Source organism: Amphibalanus amphitrite, unplaced genomic scaffold, assembly GCF_019059575.1.
Source record: "Amphibalanus amphitrite isolate SeventyFive unplaced genomic scaffold, NRLGWU_Aamphi_draft 000403F_arrow, whole genome shotgun sequence".
NCBI classification, from domain to species: Eukaryota; Metazoa; Arthropoda; class Thecostraca; order Balanomorpha; family Balanidae; genus Amphibalanus; species Amphibalanus amphitrite.
In genome coordinates, this window is record NW_024881897.1 from 252515 (window position 1) to 267302 (window position 14788).

Sequence of the window (14788 nt, forward strand, 5' to 3'; positions counted from 1 at the left end):
CGTCATTATTTTTGACGCTCTTTCGATTGCCCCTTATCGCGTGTCGCTACGTGGCCCAGGAGCCGAGTTAGAGGGGGGACGTGAACAACATCAAAACGTATTGAAAACGCTGATCAATCGCTATGAAACCTACATTTTCGGAAAGAGCATTCTTTTCTGACAAATATCCACCCAAAATATTATCGAAAAGTCAATAAACTTTTGTGAAAATGACTCAAGCATACGACCGTGTTTTGTTAACGTTACAGGTATTTTTCGACAAAATCCGATCGATGGCTTATGGCCGGCAGGCCATACAACTTTTGACAATAGCTATCAGAGCATGGGCTGCAATGCACCGCCAGCAAAGGGGAATTCCAAACACTGAAAATAAACGCCTACCAGTAAACAGCACATTTTTGTACTAGGAATAACTCAGCTACTACTGGGCCGATTGCGCTGAAACTTGGACTGTGGGTGGAGGGGGCACTCATCTGGCGATGCATGGTCATGTGTGACAGGTAGGGTGGATCGATTGCACGTGCGCACGTGAGGGGCCCACTTATACATCTCAAGAACGGCTGGGCCGATTTCGCTCAAATTTTGTACACCGTTAGGAACAATTTAGAAGGGTGGCTGGCACAAGTCATCTAGAGTCTCAGTTAGCGCGTGCGCACGTGCAGCGGGCCGCTTTTATAGCTCAAGAACGGCTGGGCCGATTGCGCTCAAATTTGGTACATTACTTTAATCGAGTATGAGAAGGGTAACTACGTGTAGGTTATGAGTAAGGTAGGGTGTGGGTTGGGTAGGGTAGGGTAGGGTAGGGTAGGGTAGGGTAGGGTAGGGTAGGGTAGGGTAGGGTAGGGTAGAGTAGGGTAGGGTAGAGGTAGGGTATGTATATTTGTAGGTTAGGGTAGGGTTTTTAGCGGCGTTTCCGGTGGCGTTTACGGCGTTTCCGATTGGCGGTGGTTGGGCGTGCGATGCGGGCGGTTTTCTTTTTTTTTGAGGTTATATTTTTCATACAAATAAAAATATAACCTCATGCACCAAACTAATGGTCCCATGAACAATAGCCATCGAAACGTACAGTTATTGCGTGTATCCATCCATCAATCCTGGGTAGGGTAGGGTATTGTAGTGTATGTTAAGTTTGAGTACATAAGGGCCCAACATCCGAAAGACTCAAACAACCCCGGGTAATCAGCACCAGCATACCATACAGTTCAATTAAAACCAAATGTCAAACTTCACCTAGCTCATACAAATAAAAATATAACCTCATACACCCAAACAAATGCCCCCATTAACAATATCTATCGAATCTATACAGTTATCGCGCAAACATGGCCATCTAGTAGTCTGATAAAATAAACCTAAGGTAATAACATAACGGAGTTCAAAAGCGCCTGAATTACCTACTCCGCACGTGTTTTGATCACTGGAAATGTACGGTTCGGAGAAAACTTGTGTGAAAAGCCGCGAGAGAAATGTTCTCTGAAATATTTAACGGAATATAAAGGCACGTGCATCTACGGCGGCTGCGCTTTAAATCCATTCTTTCTTAGGTTTGTCAGGCTATAGTTATTGAGAAAAGCAACCATTTGAAAGCCTGAAACCAGAAAATTGCTCCGAGTGCCTAAGCCATACGAAGGAAGGAATTAAAAACAAAGATCGTCGAATCGAACGATACAGTTCGGTTAGCTTCGAGACTGCGTCCGTAGCTGTTGATAGCGGCGTTGTCATGGTTTCCTACCAAATATAGTTATCACAGTGAAAAAAAAATGAAAAGGGAGCATGGTAACACGATTTAGACAACGAATGATATTTTGACCGAGACATTAATTCGACATGATTCAACACTAACACAAATCAAAGCATGCATGCATATTCAATTAATATTGAATACATTGTAATGCAAAAATGTACAATATAAGTGTGCATTCAATGACTGAACGTTGATTGCACATAATTCATTTACACTTGAAAATCCAAAATATATCACGCACATCATTCAGCGATAGGCATAGTGATGGAAATTTAATGTACGAATAAGCGAAACATAAAACAATATATGCACATTGGCATTAAATACCTATTCATTTGTTAAATAGTAACCTACAAGGATTATGTGCATAAGTACCTACTCGTATATTCAGCCCCTGAATACGTTTGTCCTCCAACAATTGCACGATAAGATCAGTTCACCGTAGAATCAACACCCACACACAACAGGCCACCCGCCGGCTAAAGACGCACCTATGACGTCACAGGACACAGATTCACACCCGTGTGACGTCACGGGGTATCAAACCGTAGTTCTCTATCACAACTTCAGCGTCAAAAATGTGATAAAATAGTCTGCCAGCGATCATCACAGGAAGCCACATTGTGACGTCAACATTTCGCCACTTTGCGGCGTCGTATATGACGTCAAATAGTCTATCACCGGCAAGTTCATGACGTCACTAGTACGAACCACCAACGCTGGATAATGGGACGCCACTGGTCTCACTACCAGAATTCAATCTATGACGTCACAACTCCAACTATGTAGATTCAATTTACGACGTCACAAGTCCAACTATACGGAGCCACCTTATGACGTTGCATCCCTAACAGTGATCACTCTATGACGCCATAATACAGCACCTCTCCAACCCGGTAGAGCGGGTGATCCCGCTCCAGTCAGCTGTAGTAGCTCTTATAACGAGTCCTCTTATCTGGTGCAGGGAATAATCCATCTATGAGGGTATGGATATGAGGCGGCCTACTCATATCTGGTACAGGGGGTAATCCATCTATGAGGGTATGGATATGAGGCGGCCTACTCATATCTGGTACAGGGGGTAATCCATCTATGAGGGTATGGATATGAGGCGGCCTTCTCATATCTGGTACAGGGAATACTCCATCTATGAGGGTATGGATATGAGGCGGCCTTCTCATATCTGGTACAGGGAATACTCCATCTATGAGGGTATGGATATGAGGCGGCCTTCTCATATCTGGTACAGGGAATACTCCATCTATGAGGGTATGGATATGAGGCGGCCTTCTCATATCTGGTACAGGGAATACTCCATCTATGAGGGTATGGATATGAGGCGGCCTTCTCATATCTGGTACAGGGAATACTCCATCTATGAGGGTATGGATATGAGGCGGCCTTCTCATATCTGGTACAGGGGGTAATCCATCTCCCAGGGGTGTGCCCGCGGCTCAGGCCGGTCTACTGCACAGCGCGCGCGCAGAGCACGCAGTGTGCGCTCCGTGACGTCACGGCAGTCAATGACCTCCAGGTGGGTCAGCTGGCGCAGGTATTCAGCCACGTATCTGCCCGGCAGAGAGTACAGCGAGGTGAGGGTCGGGAGTTCGATTCTGGGGCGTGGACAAAGCACTATCAGTGTGATCGCGGTGGGATCTGACAACTGACATCAACATCACTCAATATGAACATATCCATTAGCATCAGCTGACGTCAAGACACCCTGAACATCAGCCAACACAACACACACCCGGCTGGCGATACAGACATCGGACATCACAACGTTCTGAGTTATGACGTCTCTACAGCTCCTCAAAATATCGCGACGGACTACCTCTGGTACCCTCACATCAGCAGCTGACGTCCATTAATCACTGCCGAGTCTATCTTATTTAGATATTCATCTAATCGTGCGTCTATCCATGTAGGCATGGTTCTTCAAGACAGAACGTGAATACTAACCTATTGTATACATGCACGTTGTTCAAACAACGTTCACATTTCTACCAAAGATGACTCTCCTCAGCCACGTCAACACAAAGCTACACGTTTCTAGACTGTCTGATGAGATCACGCACTGGAAGGCAAACACGCTGGAAGTGTCTAAGGACCTCCCTGGGCCGTGGGCTCCCTGCGGCGCCTACTCACGTGCTGGCGGGGTCGGTGGGTCCGTCGGTTCGTACTCACCGTGGTCTGTATGAATGTCCGTCGGTTCGTACTCACGTGGTCTATACGTATGCCCGTCGGTTCGTACTCACGTGGTCTGTATGAATGTCCGTCGGTTCGTACTCACGTGGTCTGTACGTATGTCATTCGATTCGTATTAACGTGGTCTGTTGTGTGTATGTCTGTCGGTTCGTACTCACGTGGTCTGTACGTATGTCATTCGGTTCGTACTCACGTGGTCTGTTGTATGTATGTCTGTCGGTTCGTACTCACGTGGTCTGTACGTTTGTCATTCGGTTCGTACTCACGTGCTCTGTATCAATGTCCGTCTGTTCGTACTCGCGTGGTCTGTATGTCCGTCGGTTCGTACTCACGTGGTCTGTATGTATGTCCGTCGGTTCGCACTCACGTGATGGCGTGGTCGGCGGGTCCGTCGGTTCGTACTCACGCGGTCTGTATGGATGTCCGTCGGTTCATATTAACGTGGTATGTATGTATGTCCGTCGGTTCGTACTCACGCGGTCTGTATGTATGTCCGTCGGCTCGCACCCACGTGGTTTGTATGTCCGTCGGTTCGTACTCGCGTGGTCTGTATCAATGTTCGTCGGTTCGTACTCACACGGTCTGTATATATGTCCGTCGGTTCGCACTAACGTGGTCTGTATGTAATATGTATGTCCATCGGTTCGCACTCACGTGATGGCGTGGTCGGTGATCCTCCAGCAGCCGCGCAGCCCCAGCCGCCGGACACGCGGACACTGACAGGAGAGTATGGCCACGGTCCGGTCCGTAGTGGCGTATATTCGGGATATGTCCACCTCCTCCAGACTGGAATACAACGAAACAGCAGGCAGTTAGGACAGCTGATACTGGAACAGAGGTACGGCTCGTGGTGGCGTGTATACGAGATAAGTTGAACATATTATGCTCACCTCCTCCAGACTGGAATAAAGGGATAATAACCGGACCATATAACGATAATACCGTACCGGGATAATGTAAGGATAAAACCGGGATTATACGACAAATGACTACCTCAAGACTGGGAAAAGCGGTAATACCAGGATAATATGGGTATAATACCGGGGTAATACTACCCTGCAACAGAGATAGGGTCGGTGGTGGCGTAAATACGGGATATATTCACCTACTACATAGTGATTCATCGGTATTGAAAGGGGGATAATACCGGTGTATATAAACTCCACTATGTAGACTGCAACAATGCGACGCCACCGTGAAACCGCCGGTTAATGCAAGATATTTTCCCTACATCCTCCAAACTGGAACCAGACATACCTAATACAGATATTTTCTATTCGACACGTCATCCGTAGAACAGTAACTCAGTCTGTCGGCTTCCTGTACTCACTTGGACCGTCCGGTAACTGAATGAATCTGTTTTACGAAGGTTGCTTGTCCTGCGGACGGTCCGGTGTGGCACTCACTTGGGCTGTTCCGAGAACAGCTCGGCCAGCGTGGCGTCGTTGACTCCCCAACAGCTATCCTAAACCCCAGTCTCCTGGGATACCTACTCCTTAGGAAGTCACTCACTTGGGTTGTTCTGAGAACAGCTCGGCCAGCGTGGCGTCGTTGACTCCCCAGCAGCTATCCTAAACCCCAGTCTCCTAGGGTACCTACTCCTTAGGAAGTCACTCACCTGGGTTGTTCCGAGAACAGCTCGGCCAGCGTGGCGTCGTTGACTCCCCAGCAGCCGGCCAGGTCCAGCCGCACCAGGTGCCGGAGGTGGAGATTCAGTACCTGGAGAGCGGACGGAGAGAGCCAGCAGCAGTCGCGCAGCACCAGCTCAGTCAGACCCTGCGGGGTATACAGATACAGTCAGACCCTGTGGGGTATACAGATACAGTCAGACCCTGCGGGCAGCACCAGGTCAGTCAGACCCTGCGGGCAGCAGATACAGTCAGACCCTGCGGGCAGCAGATACAGTCAGACCCTGCGGGCAGCAGATACAGTCAGACCCTGCGGGCAGCAGATACAGTCAGACCCTGCGGGGTATACAGATACAGTCAGACCCTGTGGGGTATACAGATACAGTCAGACCCTGCGGGCAGCACCAGGTCAGTCAGACCCTGCGGGCAGCAGATACAGTCAGACCCTGCGGGCAGCACCAGGTCAGTCAGACCCTGCGGGCAGCACCAGAGGGCTATATTAATTGGTCAGCAATTACTTTTTCCACCGGTAAATAGGATTTATAGACTATCGTTTTGTCAAAAAATAATCGCAGCCGTCTGTTTTTATTGGTGAAACTGGCCTCAGGTCAGTCAAACCCTGCGGGCAGCAGATACAGTCAGACCCTGCGGGCAGCACCAGGTCAGTCAGACCCTGCGGGCAGCAGATACAGTCAGACCCTGCGGGCAGCACCAGGTCAGTCAGACCCTGCGGGCAGCACCAGGTCAGTCAGACCCTGCGGGCAGCAGATACAGTCAGACCCTGCGGGCAGCACCAGGTCAGTCAGACCCTGCGGGCAGCAGATACAGTCAGACCCTGCGGGCAGCAGATACAGTCAGACCCTGCGGGCAGCAGATACAGTCAGACCCTGCGGGCAGCAGATACAGTCAGACCCTGCGGGCAGCAGATACAGTCAGACCCTGCGGGCAGCAGATACAGTCAGACCCTGCGGGGTATACAGATACAGTCAGACCCTGTGGGGTATACAGATACAGTCAGACCCTGCGGGCAGCACCAGGTCAGTCAGACCCTGCGGGCAGCAGATACAGTCAGACCCTGCGGGCAGCACCAGGTCAGTCAGACCCTGCGGGCAGCACCAGGTCAGTCAGACCCTGCGGGCAGCAGATACAGTCAGACCCTGTGGGCAGCAGATACAGTCAGACCCTGCGGGCAGCAGATACAGTCAGACCCTGCGGGCAGCACCAGGTCAGTCAGACCCTGGGGGCAGCAGATACAGTCAGACCCTGGTGGCAGCAGATACAGTCAGACCCTGTGGGCAGCAGATACAGTCAGACCCTGCGGGGCAGTAGATACAGTCAGACCCTGTGCGGGGAAGCAGATACAGTCAGACCCTGCGGGCAGCACCAGGTCAGTCAGACCCTGCGGGCGGCACCAGCTCAGTCAGACCCTGCGGGCAGCACCAGGTCAGTCAGACCCTGCGGGCAGCAGATACAGTCAGACCCTGTGGGCAGCACCAGGTCAGTCAGACCCTGTGGGGCATGGGATACAGTCAGACCCTGTGGGGCATCCAGATCAGTGTCAGAAAAGTGGCCCGTTTCTAAGTTTTCTTGAACTCGGAAGATTTGTTCTGCGAAAAGTCTTGACTAAAGTAAAGCAATTTTTGTTCTGTGAGCAAACGTTCCCTAAACAGATGGCCAATGATTTTTGTGTAACAAAGTACCTCTACCCATCTATGTCAGCACTTAGGCACTATCAGGCTTGATGGAGCATTTCACAATGGGTTACTTAACAAAAACCCAACTGCCTGCCCACTTTGACTGATTTTTCTTCTTCAGCAGATTAAGCCATCTCTCTCCAGTCTCCATGGCTACTGAATGAAGACCTGGACTCCTGAATAGAATGCAGTACAAACTACTGACCTACTCCCAAGAACCAGCACCACCTGCTACTCTAAGTTCACCAGCTGACAGCTGTTGGCAAAACTTTCACTGGTAACCTTGTCCCTCACAATAACTGGTATTAGATTGGCAGCCTGAAGCCCATAAACTGTGATGTGTTATGAACAGGTGATCTGTGAATGGTTATCACACAGTGTGTGCATTAAAAATTAATCCTGCATTTTTTAATGCAAATGTTGAAAATTTTGTCACTCTTTCAACATCTGGTTCAACATGTATGATATGAATGAAGGACTACACAGCATGCAGGAGCTGGAAATGGGCAATGCCCCAATGGATATGCAGACTTAACGTAATCAGGTGAGATAAACCTGAAAAGCTCGATTTCATATCCATATTGGCATGCAGTGCCTACAAAGTAGTGAATGCTTTAAAAAAAATTAGCTGACAGGCAACAGCAGTTCAAGTTAATAACGTAGTCAGGTGAGATAAACCTGAAAAGCTTGATTAATTTACACATACACTGGTCTGAGAAACAACACTACCAAGCTAGTCAGTAGTAAATGGGCAATGCCCCAAATGGATATGCAAACTTTACGTAGTCAGCATGGGCGTAACCACCGCGCTGGAACGCTGGAAATTCCAGCCCATTTTTGGGATGCTGAAATGCCGCCCCTGGTAGAGGAAGTCTGCAATTGGGGGGTTTAGTTTAGGGACTTCAAAACGAAACAAAAGAAACGGCACTGCTCGGTCCACTATACGCCTGACCTCAACGTGCCGTTCCTCACTAAAATACCTAACCTCTATACATGCCGCCCCTCCCAGATGCCCTGCCGCCCCTTCGCACCGACTCTTCCTCAATTTCCTCGGAGCTCTCTGTGTCGCCCCTTACAGAACCCCACCGTCCTCAATGTGCCGCCCTTCCGCATAATGCTCTATCGCCGTCTGTGCCACCCTCCCCAGATGACTTGCCGCCCCTTCCCAGAGTACCTCGGCGCTCTCTATGTGCTGCCCTCGCCACAACTTCCCGCCGCCCTCAATAAGCCGCCCCTCCCCACAATGCTCTATCTAGCAGTCGACGCCGCGCTCCCAAGGCACCTTGCTGCACCGCTACGTGGCGCCCCTCCCCAGACACCTTTCTGCTCTTACACGCCTCCCTTTCCCAGAACGTTTTATGATCCGTCCCTCCCTATAACGCTGTATTATTTCACGTACGTACCTATCTATTATCCAGGGGCGTAGACAGGGGGGCCACTGGACCATGCCCAGCACCATTTGCGATTGAAGGCGCCGAAGGCGCCCTCCAATCGCGAATATGTTTACAGGGAAAATGCGGTTGGAGGGCGCCGGAGGGCGCCCTCCAACCGCTTTGTAGGCTGTAGCGCTCTAATCGTAGTGGTAGTCGCCAATTTAAGCCTGTTGATCGCAGCCGTCCTACCTACTGGCGCCCTCATTTTGATCGGAATACCCCTACCTATTGGCGGCCTCCTATAAATCGGCGCCCTTACCCAAAGGCGCCCTCCTGTAGGTCGCCGCCCCGCTATCCGTTGGCGCCTTTCGGCTGGTCGGCACCCTCCTACCTACTGCGCCCTCCTGTAGAATTTTGATTGCCGCCGTCCTCCGTTCTGGCATCCTCTTGTTGATCGCCGCCCTCCTACCCATGTGGCGCCCTCCGTGGCTCCCTCTTGTTGAGTGTTGATCGGAACCCTCCTACCTTTTGGCACCCTCGTGTTCCCTCCTACCCACTGGCGCCCTTCTGTTGATCACCGCGCCATCCTACCCACTGGTACCTTCCTGTTGATCGCAGCCCTACTCATGCAGGCGCCCTCCTGTTCAATGTCACCCTCTTGGGCGAAGGCGCCCTCCTCACCATTGCCGCCCTCCTGTTGATCGTCAACCTTGCGCCCATTGGCGACTTCCTGTTAATGATCGCCCTCCTACCTATTGACGACCTGCTGTTGATTGCAGTCATTCTGCCTATTGGCGACCTCTTGTTGATCGCCACCTTCCTATCTATTGGCGCTCTCCTGTTCCTCGCCGCCCTCTTACCTGGTGGCACCTACTTGTTGATTGTCGATCGGGCCCCTCCGTCCTATTGGCGCCCTCCTGTTGATCGCCGCCCTTCTACCCATTGGTGAACTCCTGTTAATCGCCGCCCTCCTACCTTTTGGCGCCCTCCTGTTGATCGCCGCCCTTCTACCCATTCGTGACCTTTTGTTGATTGCCATCATCCTACTCATTGGTGCCCTCTTGCTGATCACCGCCCTCCAGATAATAAACATTCTTCTGTTTTTCGGTGCTCCCCCACCTACTGGCGCCTTCCAGGTGAATGTTGGCCGGGGCCCTCCTTCCTATTGGCGCCCTCCTGTTAATTGCCGCCCTTCTACCCATTGGCACCCTGCTGCTGCTTGCTACTAGCCTACCTATTGGTGCTCTCCTGTCGAATGTCTATCAGGGCTCTCCTATCTTTTGGCGCCTTCCTTTAATGCTGATCGGGGGTCCTCCTATTTGGCGCTCTCCTGGACCTGATGATCGCCGCCCTCTCAGTCATTGGTGCCTTCCTGTCGATCGCAGCCCTTCTACCCATTGGCGACCGCTGTTGATCGCTGCCCTTCATTTATCTACGTTTCCCAGCGTGCCGCTCTCTTTCACATATTTGATGCCTTGCCTGTCGAAACTCCCACAGATGAGCGTGCATTCAGCACAATGAATGAAGTAAACCAAAACTCTACGCTCTATGCATGAAACCCGTCTTGGTCTTAGCAGATTGATCTTACAATTATGACATTTAGGTACAGGGATTAGGTATGATAAAGAAGTTAAAGGGACTATCCCACCTTTAACATGGGGTTTGAGTTGAGATAGCCAAGTTTGCGGCGAGGTTCAGAAACCACTATCTACAGGGTGTTTCACAATAAATGTTACTTTTGAGTAGCTTAAATGAAGATCTTACTTGTTCGTAAGCGCGTAAATTTTATATGCATTTTGCTGCAAATTTGTTGCGGTTTTTAGTCCTTATATGTTTTTTTTTACAAACTGTCAGCGGTTCCATCTGTATGGACGTGCAATGCCAACACCGTCAAAACGGGTCAATTCGCCGTGTACAGATGATGAGGCGGTATGGGTGGTTATGCATTACGGCGCTTTGCGGAGTCTGACCGCAGTGCGACGGAGTTTCGGTAGCCATTTTAAAAGGAGGAAGGATATTCCATCAAAAATGTATTTCAAAAGGGTGGAAGAAAGGTTCCAGAAGACTGGAAACACGAGACCAGCCCCGCCTCCTGGCCGGACGGCGATCCCAGAAAATCTGGTTGAAAAAGTCACACGGAAGGGTGGCACAGTGGAGAACCCGTGAAGGGTGCTGAACTGAAAGCTATATGTTCATCAGTCCTACTGTTCTGCTGTCTCATGTGGTAGGTAATACTCATGAGCCATATGTTATACATGTTACTGAAACATCGTCGTTTGAAAAGCAACATTCATTGTGAAGGACCCTGAAGGCTAACAGCGAATTGACCCGTTTTGATGGTGTGGACGTTGCACGTACATAAAGAATGCGGTTGATGATTCGTCATAGTTTTTGTAAGGATAAAAAACCCGAAAGAATTTGCAACAAAATGAGTATAGAATTTATGGGCATACGAATAGTTGAGGTCATTTTAAAAGCTTATCAAAAGTAACGTTTATTGTGAAACACCCTGTATCTAGGTTGCAACCCCCGCGGCCTCTTGGTGTTGAAGAAATTCGTTCCCTTCATTTGAAAATGGGCCTTGCGCAAGGCCCTATCTTCAACATGGAGCGACCGTTAGTGTGACGTCACCTCGTTTAGTCATTCTGATTTAAATGGGTTTGTTCGTTGAAAAATCGCTTAAAACTTGGTCTGAACTTTGTTGTGGTGCCTACAGAGTAAAAAGAATCAGCTTTATGACAGTAATGTGGCCTGGGGAAGGAGGTAATTTTGGGCTGTGACGTCACATATTTGAAAGTTTGTGTTTGGAATATGGGAAGCCTAAGATGTTTAATGAAAAATAAATGCCAGAACCGTGTTCCTGGTCATCCAATCTATAAAGTCGGGCACAATTTAACTGGTTTTAACAACATTTTAGAAGGTGGGATAGTCCCTTTAATGGGCACGGCCGCAACAACAAGCATTTGAAGTTTCGGCGATTGAAATTGGTTATGTGTTATGTGCTAAGCACTGCATGGGTCTGTGAGAACTAGAAGGCTATAGGGGCTGGTCTGAGGTAATTTAGGTGAGAAGCCCGAAGAGGCTAACCCGCTCTCATGAGGAGCAGTCCTGTTTCGGTTTATGTTTCTGATGCTTGTTGCTGCGCTGCTGCTTCTTGTTGTGAGCTTGTACTAACGCATCTCGTGCTCCGGTATCAATCCGATACGGTGATATGGTGTGGATGCCGCCACCAATTAACTTTTTCTACACCGTCACCCCTGGGCGGAGCTTCCTGCACAGTTGGTGTGGCAGGTCCCACCAACCTTTATTTTTGCCCCACCAACTTTGCTGAAAGAGTGAGAAGAGCTTTGAACAAAGAACAAATCAGATGTGCTTAAAAAGCGGAGAAAGTGTTTGTTTTCGAAAATTTCGCGCGCCCTCGGCGCAGCATTTCAAGAACACTTTGGCAATAGGAACTTAGTGCCTGTGCCAATCACTTGCAACCTTTTAGCCACTGTGAGATTAACCCAATACCTATCAAGTTTCGCAGCACTGTGCGTCGCAGCTTTCCTTACACACGCAAAAAAAAACTGGTGGCGTGGTAAAAAACGCCCCCCCCCCTCCTGAGCGATCGTTACGGATTTCTATCTCGTCACCGTATGGCGCCCTCCTTGGGTGAGGTGGCGCCCTCCTAACCCTTGCCCCCCTTCGCGATTTTCTAAATACGCCGCTTTCTGTTATGTAAACTTTTAACCAGGATAGCTTACTTCCTGTGGCTGCCCTAAAATTGCCGGCTAGGTTTGACGCCAACCAGTCAGAACTCAGATCCCATTGCAATTGAACTACCCTGAATGAAGTGAACTATTTAAGAGTGTACCTATCATTTATCAATCCGGTGCGTAGTAGGGCAAAGTCAAACTGCTAGCAACGGGCTGACCGCCAATCTTACGCATGCATATCTACCTCATAAAGTATCAATATCTCATACACCAGAGCCTTGGCGGGTTATCTACGTCTGCCCCTTATAACGTGTAGTCAGTTGACTGCTGATTATTGCTTTAATTTCCCAAAGCGAAAGTATATTAACCCTCGCCCGTATTGGTGTTTTTTTCAGCCGCGAACGTATAGGGGGGGGGGGGGGACCTTGCCGTTTGGCCCCTGATCGAGCTAGAGCTTCGCGGAGAAATGACCGTGTTGCCCGTGACGAGAAGAAGCCGATGATACCCAATTTTAAGGTCTTAGGTCATCGGTTGACCTTCCAGGTCAGGTCAATGACCCAAATGTCGGGAAAATCGGGACCTGTTAGAACGTCGTAAAGGGTGGCTGCTATGGAGTTTTCGGGGTGCTGATCACGCATATTATGTTAATTATAATCATAGATGATGTCTTCACGCATTTGGCCAGGTCGGGTCAGGTCAGGTCAGGTCAACCAGTAAGGGTTTTGTCGGGTATTCGTAATGGGTGGCAACCGCCTCTGACAGCTTCGTAACATGTTTCGAAGGCACCAAAACTACTTCGTAAATGTTCAAATGGCTGCTAAATTGGAATTTAGCTCCAAAAACTAACCTAGAAACATGTAAAGCTCGAAAAAGTGAACCGAGGTCATCAAAGGCCAATGACCTGACCTGACCTTCCGGTGACCTTGACACCCACCCTTATGCATGGGAGCACCATCATATCCCATGTCTGAACGCATGAAACCGCGAAAAGACCGCAAACGCGCGGCTTATGCGAGCCGACATACGCCGAATCGCGATTCCTGCCAAACATTGTGTCGAAAAGTGGGTCAAAGGTCATTAGGGTCAGGGTCATGAAATTTTCAGGGCAGGTATAAACTTGATTAACGCGAGGGTACTGAAAGTTTCGTCGCGATCGGCCGCTTTTTACGCGAGTTATCCGCGAAAAACCGAGGGGTGGTCCGTTCGACCCCCCCCCCCCCCGATACGGGCGAGGTTAATACACAAACACATCGGCCCTCAAACACTCACCTCTGGCTCCCAAAATATAAGTGCCGCCCTTCCCTTCGCATTTGATGCCGCCCCCGGAGGGAGTTATTTCCAGCCCATTTTTTAAGGAGTGATTACGCCCCTGGTAGTCAGGTGAGATAAACCTGAAAACATAGGCGTAGGAACAGGGGGGGCCGGGGGGGCCATGGCCCCCCCACTTTCGGAGGTGGGGGGGGGGCCAGCAATGTTAACTGGCCCCCCCCACTTTTTGCTGACTCAAGTGTCTGTCTGTACCTACCTACCACCCGGTAACTTGACAACTATTCAGCTTGCCCTTTAATGAAGATTCCCTTTTGTTTCTACAGCGTTTTTGACCGCAATTTCCTTCACTCAATGAAGGAAACCATATCAGAGACACGACTGTGGGTCCTTGTGACAACATTTTGGTGAATACGAGGCGCGGGACAGCGAGCACTGAAAAGGTATAAGACAATACTAGCACGGTGCAGGAGAATGCGTATACAAACGACCAACGCTTGACCGGATCTGCTTGGGGTCGGCATAGTTCGTCAAAGGCGTTCTAGCTGGGGGCCAGGGTGACCGTGCCCCCGCCTCGGCTCAAACAGGCTGGGGGCCAGCAATGTCTGTATCTGCCCCTCCCCCTTCCACTTTCAGTGCAGTGGCGGTCGCAGAGGGGGGATCAGGGCCATGCTCTTCCCCCCTCCAAAGGCTAATCAGGGGCCAGGGGGCCATCATATCATTTGGCCCACCAAACAACCAATGGGCCCCCATGGGCGTATGGGGCTCTGGCCCTTATTCAATCGTCACGAGGCTCAAGAATCCCACGCTAGCTATTAACAGCTCCCAAACCAGTCTTTGAGGGTCCTACACTGATCTCGGAGGGCCCTTCAGTGGCGGTCAAGCGCCCACATTGACCGCTGAGAACCCACATTGACCTCAGTTGAGGGCCCCTAAACCGGCCTCAAGGGCCCAGCCGGCGTCTGAGGGCCTCACACCGGCCTCTGGTGGCTTCATTTCTGTCTCTGGGGTCCCAAGACTAACCTTTAGGTGCCTCTGAGGTTCCCGCACTGAATTCTGAAGACCCGCTGCCGGCCTCTAAGGGTCCGCATCGGCCTCTGAGGGTCCATATTGGCCTTAGGGGTCCAACGCCGGCCCATGCCGGTCTTTAAGGGCCCCACACTGACCTCTAAGGGCC

The 14788-nt window shown here is 50.2% G+C and overlaps 1 protein-coding gene across 1 annotated transcript in view; it reads right to left on the reverse strand.

The window, feature by feature from the left end:
• Positions 1–1798: 1798 nt before the first annotated feature.
• The window catches only part of LOC122390631 (F-box/LRR-repeat protein 15-like), a 30893-nt gene continuing 17903 nt past the window's right edge, over positions 1799–14788 (reverse strand). Inside the window, exons 4-7 of the mRNA XM_043383776.1 lie at positions 5571–5728; positions 4607–4738; positions 3156–3312; positions 1799–3098 (exon numbers count right to left, since the gene is read on the reverse strand). Of these exons, the coding sequence (XP_043239711.1) occupies positions 3093–3098; positions 3156–3312; positions 4607–4738; positions 5571–5728 (453 nt within the window). The 3' untranslated portion in view covers positions 1799–3092. The remainder of the gene's footprint in view (positions 3099–3155; positions 3313–4606; positions 4739–5570; positions 5729–14788) is intronic.